The sequence below is a fragment of the Trachemys scripta genome, chromosome 18, assembly GCF_013100865.1.
Source record: "Trachemys scripta elegans isolate TJP31775 chromosome 18, CAS_Tse_1.0, whole genome shotgun sequence".
NCBI lineage: Eukaryota > Metazoa > Chordata > Testudines > Emydidae > Trachemys > Trachemys scripta.
This window is the reverse complement of record NC_048315.1, coordinates 19113784-19126505: the sequence shown is the minus strand read 5'-3', so window position 1 is coordinate 19126505 and position 12722 is coordinate 19113784. Positions and strand designations below refer to the sequence as shown.

Below are 12722 nucleotides of genomic sequence, written 5' to 3'. Positions count from 1 at the left end.
ACGTGCAGCCTAGAGCTGTTAGCTTCACTGAGCCCAAATATGGAGCCGTGCTTCCCGCAGCCATGCCTTGGGCCCAAATGTGTGAGTCACTGAATGAGTTTAGCAGTTCCAGCCTGGCAGGGGAATAGCTGGGGGCTTTCTGACATTGCATGGAGCTGGCCCTAGACTACACACGCTTAGCTGAATCCTCCTGCCCCAGTCTGCCTGCTGGGACTTGCCAATTGCCTGCCAGCCCGACTGTGGGAATTCACCTCACTGCCCGCCGGGTAACTCGCATGGACCAACCCTCCTCAGGGTACCAGCACCTCTGTCTGCTGGAGGAAATACAAGCTTTTCTTCCAGCCTCTTGTTGAAGCAAAGAGAGTGAGGGGTGGTACCACGTCAGTGGGCGAATGATCGCTCATGGAATGGGGCATGGTCTGAGGGGTGCTGCATGGACCTACTTCCCTAGCCAGGCCTTTTCCAGCACAGATGTCCCATATTAATACACAACAGTTGGGTGTCTCCAGCCTGGAAGAGGAGTATGATTTATTCATTCAGCTCCCTGGGATTAAACTGTCCCTGCTGGAGATCCTTAGCCATTACTGCCATGGAAATAAACCAGGGCTACTTGAAGGGTGTGTTTCATTGTAATTATTCTTTTGCCCAGTCATTCTTTGTAGACCTGGTAGCTGTAAAGATCAGAAATGACAGTTTTATCCCGTTGGTCCTGTTATGCTTCATAAATTGCTGTATGACAAACACACCCATTCTTGTATTCCAGAGAGATTTGTAAACTGATGCATCCTTGCGTGAAGGCATCAGTAAACCGTGTAAATAATTCGAATCTCTCTGTTGAGGCGCCTAGAGGCGTGGTAGTGGGCTGCTTTCTGAACCTAAACATCAGTCGCTTCTAGCATCCTAGCACCCAGGAGGCTGAACTTTGTCAATTTCTCTGATGGCTGGTTTTAAGTCCTACATTAGCCACCCCAAATGCCTGTGTTGTGGCAGTTTGTTTCCATAGCAGCGCTGCGGGATTTCACAGCTGATCACACAGAGCGTTTTAATGAAGAGATCAGGGCTGTGCATCAGCAATTCCAAGTTACATGCTGTTGAAAAGAAAGAGTTGAAGAAGCCCAAACTGGATTATGGTGCTCTTCTGCAAATGCCCAGCCTGTATTGACTGAGGAAGATAATTAGCGGATACCCTGTTGTTCTCTCAGTTCTGCCGCTGATTTTCTGGTATAGATGAATCATACAGCTAGTGCATTTCAGGTTGCCTCAGCATTTCTACCTTATGTCAAACAGAGAACACAACATTTTTACCTTAGTATAAAGCTACAGCACTAATTCTGCAAGAGAATCGGAATCCATCAATGCAAAGGGGAAAGTAATACAGTGAGTACCTCGAGATTAGATCCCCCCCCCCAGCATTTCTTGTTCCTGGTTGTCTCAGAACCTACCACCTAGGTTGGCTCAATGGAGAAAACCGGTCCAGCAGCCCACATAGGGTAGATTAAATTGAATGCTCGTCCTTCCCTGGGGGAAGAGACCAGAGGACACAGCCAAGGTTATGGTAGAGTACAGCACAACCACAATGTCTCGTAGCACAAGGTTCGCTAGCTAGCACTCAGCCATAGCTTCCCTGCTTGTCCCGCTTCTCCTGAGGGGGGCTTTTGGGGGGCAGGAGCAGGGTGGGGTTGCACTGTCTCTGTGCCTCATGTTCCCAGTTGCTGGCCTGTGTTTCCATGGGGGCGTGGCTAATCCATCGCCTGTCATAGTCCAGCAACTCACCCCCGCCAGCTCTCAGGCGGGTGTAAGCATTTGCCTGTTGTCCTTCGGTGGGCAGAAAGCTGCAGACCGTGGCAGTGATGAACTAAAGGAAAGTGAACCTCCTTCTGTACGTGGTTCATTTCACACTCACGCCCCTGGAAAGAGCTGAATGGGGGTGCGGGGGCTCAAAACTCCTTCTTAAAGGGACCGAGCACCCTGTTACAATGGGGAAGGATTCCTCCACCAAGGGTCCCGTGCCTCGTTGGTCTTCTAGCTTCTCCCGATTGCCTCAAGGGAGGTCCTTCCTCTGAGGTCACTAGAGACATGGGATTAGCAAGAGGAAAATAAAATAAAAACTCCACACAAGGAATCATCCATGCCAAAGAACAGGAAAAACCGACTGCCCTAAAGCACGCTTCAGGAAACGTCAGGCCCAGCCGGGTTCTTCGGTGGAGGGCGAGTCTACGCTAGAAACGCTCCATCTGTAGTGCAGACGCTCTATGGCGCCGGGAGAGAGCCGTCCCGTCAGCGCAACAAATCCACCTCCGCGGGGGGCGGCAGGAGAAGCTCTTCTGCCACCATAGCGCTGTCCCCACCTGCGCTTAGGTCGGTGTAAGTGACATCACTCAGGGAGGGGACTTATTCACACCCCAGTGACGTGTGCAAGCCCTCAGTGTAGCTGAAGCTTAAATCCCCTGGCTTCAAAACCAGGAGAACGCTGTGCAAAAATATTTGGGGGAGGGGAGAAATCCCTTTCCCTGACTTTAATTAGAAATAACGTCTCCATGTGTCGTGTGTGAAATAATAGCTGCTGCAAACCATATGGCTCCTTTTAATCTCCAGAAGGAGGTGCGTTATTGCTGTAAGCCTCCAAAACACAGCTGCTAAATGTTATCCCTGGAAAGTCCTCATCTTATAAACCTCCTACTCGCGCCAGCAACTGGGCAGCGTTAGGAAAATAATTTATCCTCACGCCTCTAAACGAAGGAACACTGAACCTTTCTTCCCTTCCCAAATGATCAGTAAAGAACAAAGGACCAGTGGGAGACAGACAACATTATTAGAGTATTTTTCAACCCAGTGTTGACTCCAAAGAGCCATGGAAGAGTGTTTAGGGGGGAAGGATAGCTCAGTGGTTTGAGCATTGGCCTGCTAAACCCAGGGTTGTGAGTTCAATCCTTGAGGGGGCCTTTTAGGGATCTGGGGTAAAAAACTGTCTGGGGATTGGTCCTGCTTTGAGCAGGGGGTTGGACTAGATGACCTCCTAAGGTCCCTTCCAACCCTGAGATTCTATGAACCAGGGTGGGGGTAGATTAAAGAAGATTTGGACAAAGGCCTCGAAGCAAATATCCTTAAGGTACCGATTGGGGTAATATAAGGTGGTACATCTATTGAATCAAATGTGGTTGTTCTCCGCTTGTGTCTTGACCTCTTGGTAGGTATCATCATTGCTTAGGTCTCTGCTTTTAGCGCTCTTTCAAAATTTCCAAATTCCCAAATGTTCAGCACCCACGATTGGGGCTGAATTTTCAAAAGAGCTAAGCAGCTGGCCTGCATGAGGCACACTAATATCTCCTGGAGAACCTGGTCACCTACCGTGGTGCCTATATGGGGGCAGAGATCTTTGAAAACCTGTCTCCAGCTGTCTTGAACCCGATGCTCTAGCTTTGCAGGGAGCTTCTCAGGGCTCTTGTAGCTTCTCATGGGAATTATTGGCATAATACTAATGGATGGGGATATTGTGCCAAAATCTGGTGCCTCTTTGGTAGAAAACCAGCCAGTCCTCCAGTGAATGAATCCATCCTGCTCCAAGCAGGAGAGAGAACCTATGGGGGGCCCCTTGCTCTCAAACACGCCCCTGTTGGCATCTTCGTCTTGGTGCTGTGGGATGGCGCAGTGCCAGAGGGGATTGCCTAGGGTGACCCAAGCCGCTCCTCCCTATGGACACTAGGTTACATCCTGCCAAATTGTGATGCCTTTTTACATACCCATTCCTACGGGGCCTTCAGGTCTGTGCAGCATTGAGGCCAGCAAAAACCCTGCTCCCCTCCATCAGCGCAGAGCTGCAAAGCGAAAAGAGACCGTGAGAGGCTATGAATTCAGCTGGTGTCATTTGTAGCAACAGGCGTCAGAGGGCCAGCAGCACAGGAGTGTAGGATCATTTTATACCCCAGGCTCAGAGGAGTCATCATAGGAACTAGTCTCCAGCTTGTGAGATGGCAAAACCATCAGTATTCTGAGGTGGGGGGTCCCAGCCGCTGTAACCAGCAAGACACATCCTAGCTTTCGAAGTCTCTGCATGACCCCATTGTCCTAGCCCCTCTCTGTAGCGTTTGCCTACTCTTCCTGTCCTCGTTTTAACAGAGACTGGGGGTTCTTCTGGGCGGGGAATCTCTCCTTATTTGCTCTGTAAAAGCCCACGCTCCGGTGTGGTGCTCCATTAATCGTTCGGGAGAACCCAGGGTTTATGCGTCTGGGCCGCAGAAGGTTTGAGCAAGGAGCGGCCTCGGTATTTCCGCACGTGGGTGAATCTCGCAAACAGCTTTCATTTGGCTTGTGCTGTAGAAAGGGACACACTGTGGGCGATGGTGTTATGGTGCCTCCTAAGCAGACCTGGCTGCTGGCGTAACTCCAGGCATCTGCTTCCCTCTGTCCTTTTGCCGCCTTCTCCATGTCGGCCTCCTTTCCCTCTCCAGCTCCCAGCCCAGAGGACAAGAAGACTCTTAAAAGGGAACAGCCCAGAAGGAAACGTTCCAGGGTGAGGTATCTGGTGCCTGATCCCACAGTGAGAGCTCAAGATCCCAGCCATGGGCCTGAGACTGGCCTTGAGGTGCTATCAGACTGGGCCACCTTGGAAGAAGTGGGCGCTGTTGAGCATCGCCTGCAGCCAGGCACGTAACTGATCTACTCCTTAGGGTTCAGCCTGTGCTCTCCAGCCATAGATCTCAAAGCGCTTCCCAAGCCTGTGGGCCGGTTGTCTGCCCCCAAGCCTGCCCCAGAACCTGCAGAGCAGGCTTGTTTCCCTGCAAGGAAAGCTGGAGCCGCTGTCTTCGCAGCACCCACAACCACCTGAGAGATTTACTGCCCTTGCTCGGCTGGTCCCACCTGCCAGCTCTGCGTGGAACCCAATCCCCTCCCCAGCTCCTCCAGCCCCTGCATTCCACAGCTGTTGGGCTAAAGTGGCAGTTGCCTTCTAAGAACATCCTCGCCCCCCCTTCCCCTCCGGGGATCTTCTGGCAGGGTAAGTGCTGGGCAGGGGGAGCTGGGACCCCTCTCTTCACCCTGGGACTGGCAGAGGGGACTGACAGCACATGCCATAGCGAGCGCTGCTCCGCTCCGGGTCTCCCCCTTCTGGCACCAAAGAGAGTCAGCCTGGTCCGGGTGCAGGCGCTGCCCCTGTGAATTGGGGGGGAGCGGGGGAGTTGCTTGGAAACACTCCTGGACCCACGCAGGGTAACTCAACCTTCCCGCTCCTGCCAGCTGGTACCAAGCAGCTGGAAACACCCACCCCTCCCCCCAGTGTCTACCCCTGGCTGAAGCTGAGATTTTCCTGCCACCCGAGGGCCTCCCTTTGGCTCCGAGAGGCTAGACTCCATGTCCCTGGGGCTAGACCAGTCCAGATGTGCAGGGAGATGATTTTGACAGCATGGCTGGGCAGAGTTCCTTCCCCTTCCCCTTCCTCATCCCATGCGACCTGCTGGCAGCTTGTCTTAGCCCTGGCGAGGTGGCGATTGGTTGGGGGAAGAACCCAAGTCTACAGCCATCAAATAAGCTGCTGGGTAAGACTTTCACAGTGCTCCTGGTGCCAGGAGCCCAGCACCCCCTACCTCTATCTCCTCTGGACAAGCGCCAGGCTACGAACATTCAGAGGGCAGCAGAATCGCAGCGAAGGCTCCCGTGAATGGTGCCGTCTTGCTCCCACCAAACGTGAGCGCTAGAAAGTAAAGGAGCGTCTCAGCTTCCATAGAGGCGACTACGCCCTCTCTAGGACGGCAGGAGCACAAGCAGCCGGATCTAATCTCAGCAGGCTGGAAAGAGAGACCTGAAGATACACACGCTGCTTTACCAGCCCGTTGGGCACGGGGTAGATCCTCTCGCTGATCCCTTCCGAGTCCCCTGGGCTCACACTTGCTGCGTATGTCACCCCACCTACGGTTAAAGGGCTGGAGCTCAGGCCCACCGGAAGAGCCAAGGCATGGCCCTTCCCTAAAGAACCGAGCTGTAGTGGAGAAGACCGAGAAACGTCAGGGCCTCATCCTTGCCTGTATCTCTGTCTCCTCTCTCTCTTCATGCTCTGTCCCAGGACACGGCCAGGATAAACCTCACAGTCCACCAACACTTGGGGTCAGGGCCGTCCTGCACAAGCATATCCAGACCCTGAACAGTGATCCTTCATACCGAGAGAGCCGGTCAGCCCAGAGAGCCCAAAGGTCCGTGGGAGGGGGGAGGAGTTAGGGACTTGGAGAATGAGCTAGGAACTTGCCCAGAGTCACACAGATGAGCCTGTGGTGGAGCTGGGAATAGACCCAAGGTCGGTACCCTAAGGATTACTTTTGTTGGCTTCATTTGAAGGATGTGTATTCGCCCCTCTCCACCTAGCCAAGTGATTGGCAGCTGGTCACTTGTATCCCCCACCTTTGGGTTGGCGTCTTTAGGAGCTTCATGAAGATCCCGACTGACCAACTCCATGAGGAAGGAACACATCTTTCCTCTACCACACAACCCTCCCTGAGCCAGTCCAGCCCCTGGCTCCCCTCAGCAAGGCTGAATACAAGAGTGGCATTATCAGTTAAGACAAGGAGAGTGTTTACTCTCTGAGTAATCCTGGTCTGCTCCCCCAAACACACTCCTCCCTATAATCTCCCATGGCTCCTCCCCAATCAGGGATGGCCTCTCCCACAGGTGAATCTTCTTCCTCTTAATAGCTCCCTCAAAGGTCAGTGCAAGCAGCTTCCTTTCAGAAATTGGGTCCAGCTGCGATCTGGGGTGGGGGGCGGCAGAGCCTTCTTTCAGAAGGGTTCCTTAACACAGGCAGGCTTCTGGTGAGGAGCCTCTGAGCTATTTGTATTGAAATCATCTGAAGTGTCTGTTTCACAGGTTCCTGATGCCATCTCAGGTATGGACCTGCCTAGAGTGGGGACCTTGGTATCAGTTTGTGCTGCGGTGGGTTTCTGGTTCCTCTAGGCCCAGCTGATAAGTGCGAGCATTCCTCAGTTAGGATCTTGGAGGGTTCTGTGGGGTGTCTCGGCCTTCTAGGAGCGTGAGCTTTAGCCTGGCCACCGAGGCTTCCCTGTGTGGTCGTTGTGGCTTGGCTTGTTGAGACAGGCAGTTATACCCACCGCTGGAGGGGGGAATTCCTGGGATTCCCCAGTTCTTGTGGCTGTGCCAAGCCGCTACTTCCTGTCCATGGGACTGTCTGTGCTCCCCTGGAGCGGGGTGCTAAGTTTGTCAAGGTCTAATTCTGGGATGAGCCCAGAAACTGCCCAGCTAGATCGCATCTGTACTGGCCAAGCGGAGATGCTAAGCGTCTTCGCCAGACCCTTTAAGCCATTATCTGACTGAGGTCCTTGGGAACAGCCTCCTGCTCCCTCCTCCTGTTCTGAGAGTAAGAAGCAAACTGAGGCAGGGCCCTTGCCATCTGCTCAGTCCCAGGCTGGCTCTGGCCATCATGGTTTTCTGTAGGGTTACCATCCGTCCCTATTCCCCGGACATGTCCGGCTTTTGTGTCTTTAAATAGCTGTCCGGGAGCAATTGGTAACAAGGTTAAAAGGTCCAGGATTTTTCCCCCTCCCTCCCTTCCATGCAGAGTGCGGCGTGGTGATTGGGCGGCTGGGCCTGATTGTGTCGCTCCCATTGGCCTCCAGCAGGCAGAGCCCCTCCCCTGATTTCCCCCACCCACCCACCCCCCCAGCTGCCTGCCACGCAACTACACAAACAGTCCCACCTGCAGCGTGTTTTGCCTACGCGTGGAGCCGGCATGGGTATGGTAAGGGGAGTCCCGGGGGCAGTCAGGGAGCAAGGGGAGGGTTGGATGGGCCTGTCTGGGGGGGGGGGCGGGTTATATTCTTTTGTGGTGCCCGAGCTCCAGCAATATCCAGGGCCAGGGGCCCTGCTCCAGCAATATTTGGAGCTGGGTCTCTCCCCCAGCCCTACCTGGAGTGGGCCCCGGCCTCCACCTGCCACCGCCCACTCCCCCCGCGGGTCCCCCCTCTGTCCCTGGCCGAAAGAAAGCAGCGGGCCCCTCTCCCCTGCCTGCTTGTGCGCATTCCTACCCTGCTCCATGCAGCAACTGCTGTCTGCTGCCCCAGGTTCCTAATGCCCCCCATCCACTAATGGCAAGGCAGGCTGCCCTTACCCTGCCCTTCCACCCTAGCCCTGAGCCTCTCCAACCCCCCAAACCCCTCAGCCCCAGCCCTCATCCCCCCGCATCCTAATCCTCTGCTCCATCCGTGAGCCCCCTCCTGCATCATGAACCCCTCAGACCCACAGCCCTCACCCCTGCACCCTCTCCTATCCCCAAACTCCGTCCCAAACCCCCTCCCCACACACCCCTCCTGCCCTCAAACTCCATCCCAAAGCCTGCATCCCCTCCCTTTGCACCGTCTCTCACGCCCAAACTCCATCCCAGAGCCTGCACCCCCTCACCCCCTCCTGCACGCCCAGAGCCTGCACCCAGCACCCAAACTCTGTCCCAGAGCCGGCACTCTGCACCCCTCCTGCACTCTAATCCCCAGCCCAGGACCTGCACCCCAGACCTCCTCCCCCCACCCAACCCCCCTCCCAGAGCCTTAGGCAGGTGGTGGCGGGCGGGTTCTGGGCACCACCAAAATTTCTACAGACCTGCCACCTATGGGCAGTCAGAGGACAGGTAGGGTCCTTGGGGGGCAGTTAGGGTGGGGGGTTCTCAGGAGGGGGCAGTCAGGGGACAAGAAGCGGGGGGGGGGGGTTGGGGTTCTGAGGTGGGAAGTCAGGGGGTGGGAAGTGGGAAGGAGTGGATGGGAAGACGGGGCTAGGGTGGGGCTCCCCCGTGTCCTCTTTTTTGATTGTGGAAATATGGTAACCCTATTTTCTGTCCCTGAGCCTACTTGTCAGGTCAGTCAGGAAGATCTCCCTCACTTCTTCTCTTCCCCCTCCCCCCGAGCATTCCACTTCAGGAAATCTGATGGCTGGCAGCGTGAGGATGGGATTTCTTGGCACAGGCCTGAGCTCCTGGTCCCCAAACCCGTCTCACAACGTGCAGTGGGGTTTCCTTAAGACCAGGCTCCTCACGGACTAGCCCTGTGGGGGTGTAAACAGTACAGCAGCCATTCGTGCTGGGGGGATCCTGAGCCTGGCTGGACCTTAGTTTCTTGTGCTTATTCCTTCATGTCCGAAGTTATGGGCTTGCTGCAGTTATCACTGGGTGAGGTTCTCCGTGCTGTGCTCTTCAGGAGGTCAGACGAGAGGGTCGTCATGGCCCCTTCTGGCCTTTAAAATCTAGGAATCTCTGTTCCAGACCATCAGCTAGAAACTCTTTGTTGCTAGCATAACTCTGCTGCGGGAGCGGGGGGGTCTCTTGTCTTGATGGGACTGGTTTGCCTGGAGCTACAGGCCTTGGGCTTTATCTTGGTCCCTTTGATATTAGTGGGAGTTTAGCCATTGACTTCAATGCAAGTCCGAATTAGCCCTCAGAAAGTAACCTTTCAATTGCTCTTTCTTAATCCCGGAAGGCAGATGCAACGGAATCGTTACACGTTGATCTTTCTTACCAGACAAGGTAGCTTTTCATCTTCCCCTCTCACTGTCCAGAAGGGTTATTCATTCACGCTTTCTCATTGGTCAGTATGTAGCCTTGAATCTGGCCACGTCTTCCGGGTGAAAGCTGTCCTGGCTGTCGAGCGCCCCTGGAGTTCTTTGTGACCCAAAACCAGGTCTTCAAGAACTGAAGAGACCAATTTGTCTGACATCCGGAGCGAAGGGAGGGACCTGAGGCAGCGGAACCTTTGCCCACTTGATCAAGGAATGTCACCTTTGCATAAAAGTGGATGGTCCTTTCTATCCGCTTCCTAAAACTACTTTCTACTCTGAAAAGTGACTCTGCAGGAATGGTGCCCATCAGACCCAATCCCTGTGTAACCACAACTGCTCTCTTCAGTGACCAAAATAAGTTGTAACTCCTGTGTTTTCCTGTTAGCGTTTCCGAGCTGTCGGGGAGAGTGCTGGAACCTAGTCTGGCCTGTTCATTGGCGGTAGGGTCGTTTGAGTTGCCTTAAGAGATACTGCTCTTGGCCACACCTGAGCCCGAGAACCTGCATCCCGCCCTACAGTGGTGGGGTTAACAGGGTGGTAGAATTGGAAGAAGACAGGGTCACGCAGGTGGAAGTGCTGTATTGAGCCTTCACTCTTGGGGACTCTGCAGGAGGTGCACAGGGCATGTTTGCGGTACTTAGGGAAATGCCTTTTGGAGTAGTAAACTGAGGAAACCTGACCCGGGGACGCTCCGAGCCAGCCAACGTAGATCCCCAGAGTCCCCTTCCAGGGACACTGAGAACATGGTGTCCTCTTGGGCGGAGGGGCCTGGAGCGTCAGCCCCTCTGCCTGATGGTAGGCCTGAGTTCCTCACTGAAAGCTGCCTTTGCCCGGTCCTGTGGGCCCCTCTAGCTTTACTGGCTGGGATGGAGGAAGAGGAGAAGGGGCAAGGAAGAATTACTTACTGGTAATAGCATTTGTCATGGCACTCCTCTTCCCCCACCCAGCACCCCTCTGGCCCCCCTCTCGTCCGTAGGTCTGTTCGGCTTTACAGAAGGGCTGAGTGGGGAGGGAGTGGCCGAGGGCTCTAGACCAGCTGAGTGACTAGTCCTCTCTTTTGCCCTCTGCTAGGTGGAGTCATAACGTCGATTGTGCAAATGTTTCCCTTTACAGGCTGGTGGAAGAGCCTGATGGCGTCTATGATGGACACGGTTACTGGTAAGGAGCTTTGTCGCCCTGCCATCGGGTCGCGTGGCACCTGGTGATAGCGCGAGGGGCACCGGCCCACGTTCCCCTGGCTTGTGGGACCCGTCTCAGGTTCTTGGCTCCCAGCTGTGTGGTGGGGGCTTCCTGAGCGCCCCCGTCCCGCAAGGAGCGATCCCAGTCTAACCCGTTTGGGAGGCAAGGGAGCTGCTTAATGGAGCCCTCTTGTCCTCTATGGCCCCCTGAGTGCTGCATTGCAGGGTCAAGGTGTCTGCTAGAGCAGGTGACCCTCGAGCTGCATTTCAGTGGATGCCCCGAGGTCCCTCTGCCAAACCCATTCAGCAGGCAGCTCACGGGGCGGTCTGCGAAATGCCACCTGAGCTTTGTGTGCGTGTTTGGGGGTGGCATTGCCATTGGGGGAAAGGGTGGTTCATCCCATCTCCTGGGTACAAAGGGAGGAGTTCATTCTCTTCCTACACATGGGCTGGGTCAGGACCATGACTTGGGATTCTTCCTCCTTTTCTCCATGGGGAGGGATAGCTCAGTGGTTTGAGCATTGGCCTGCTAAACCCAGGGTTGTGAGTTCAATCCTTGAGGGGGCCACTTAGGGATCTGGGGCAAAATCAGTACTTGGTCCTGCTAGTGAAGGCAGGGGGCTGGACTCGATGACCTTTCAGGGTCCCTTCCAGTTCTAGGAGATAGATATATTTCCATATGTTGTTGTTGTTATTTTATTATGATGTTTCAGAGCAGGGGTGGGGGAGCCTCCTGGGGGGTTTCACCTGTGGGAAGGAGTGTGGTGAAATGCCACCATAACCATGCTGGTCTGGAGCGGCTGGCCCCACGGCCCATGCTGGAATGGCAAGAAGCTGGTCTTTGACGGCTGTTTGATGTCCTACCTGAGGGGGGCCAGAAGTCTCCATTCAGAGCCGCATGGACCAGTGCCCACCATTGGGGCACTATGTGTTCTCTGCCACGTAGGTGAGCTCAGTGAAGAGCACTGGACCGCCCCAGTCCAGGGGTGGTCCCAGACCAGAGTCCAGGTAGGGTGGTGGATGGGGAGGGAGGGATGCCCTGAGGTACCAGCAGGGAGGAAATCCATTCCTGTGTTAAAGGGCAAGCCCTGGGACCGCAGTGGGGCATACGCGCTTGCACCGGCTCTCGGCTTAAGGAGAGCTCTGGTCAATATAAGGATTTCAGGCCCTGATCCTCAAAGGTACCTGGGCACAACTTACATGGAATCAGTGGGATGCCTCAGTATCTTTGTGGAGCTGGGCCTCTGCCCAGTTGTTAATTCTGGAGACTTGCGTTCATTTTATTCAGAAACCCGCTTATTTTAGAAACCCCAGTGACTTGTGCTCCATGGGAGGTGCCGGCCAAGATCAGCCATGAGACGTTCACAAGAAAGGCCCTTTCCTTTCCAAAGAAGGGTTTGCTTTCCTGCTAGGAATGCAATCTCCAGCAGTGACACTTATGACGCTCTTGTGCTGCTTCGTGGCATAAGGAGAACACCTTGACACTTGCTGGATCTGACCTTGGCTGTGTCTTCACTTAAGATTTTTGCCCGGCTCTCTTTGGTACGAGAGCCCTAGTGCATATAGATAATGGTTTTCAGACTAAATATGTACTATCTATATAGTATGTGTCCGTGTGATGCTTTTTTTTTAATGATGTAGGATCCATGAGACACTTCCACCATTGCAGTGTGTGTGGCCCTTGAGACACAGGGCTGCAAAATACTGGTATTTGAAAGGAGCCAGTGTCTAGTATGAGGGGAGAGCAGAGGACAGCAAAGTATCGGCAGACTAGAGAGTGACTGAGCATCCGCAGCTCCCATTGACTTCAGACGGAGCCGCGGCTGTTCGCCCCGCGCAGTGGTAGCTTTTACAACCCGATTCTTTATCTCTTTGGCATTTACCGGGTGACATTTTCTGGCCTGTGTTTTGCAAGACGTCTGACTATGTCAGCATTGGGCCCTTGTTTTGGCCTTGAGATCGACACATTTCCTGCACCTGTAGCATCTGAGCCCTCAGTAGAGT

The 12722-nt window shown here is 54.4% G+C and overlaps 1 protein-coding gene across 5 annotated transcripts in view; it reads left to right on the top strand.

Annotated features, from left to right (window-relative positions):
* Nucleotides 1-12722, top strand: part of DTX2 (deltex E3 ubiquitin ligase 2) — a 64672-nt gene that overhangs the window by 45233 nt on the left and 6717 nt on the right. Inside the window, exon 6 of one of the 5 annotated variants that reach the window (XM_034752384.1) lies at nt 10654-10698. The exons of 3 other annotated variants lie outside the window; for them this stretch is intronic. In XM_034752384.1, the coding sequence (XP_034608275.1) occupies nt 10654-10698 (45 nt within the window). Of the gene's footprint in view, nt 1-10611; nt 10699-12722 lie in introns of all 5 variants that reach the window. One more of the 5 variants, XM_034752383.1, reaches the window with a different exon arrangement.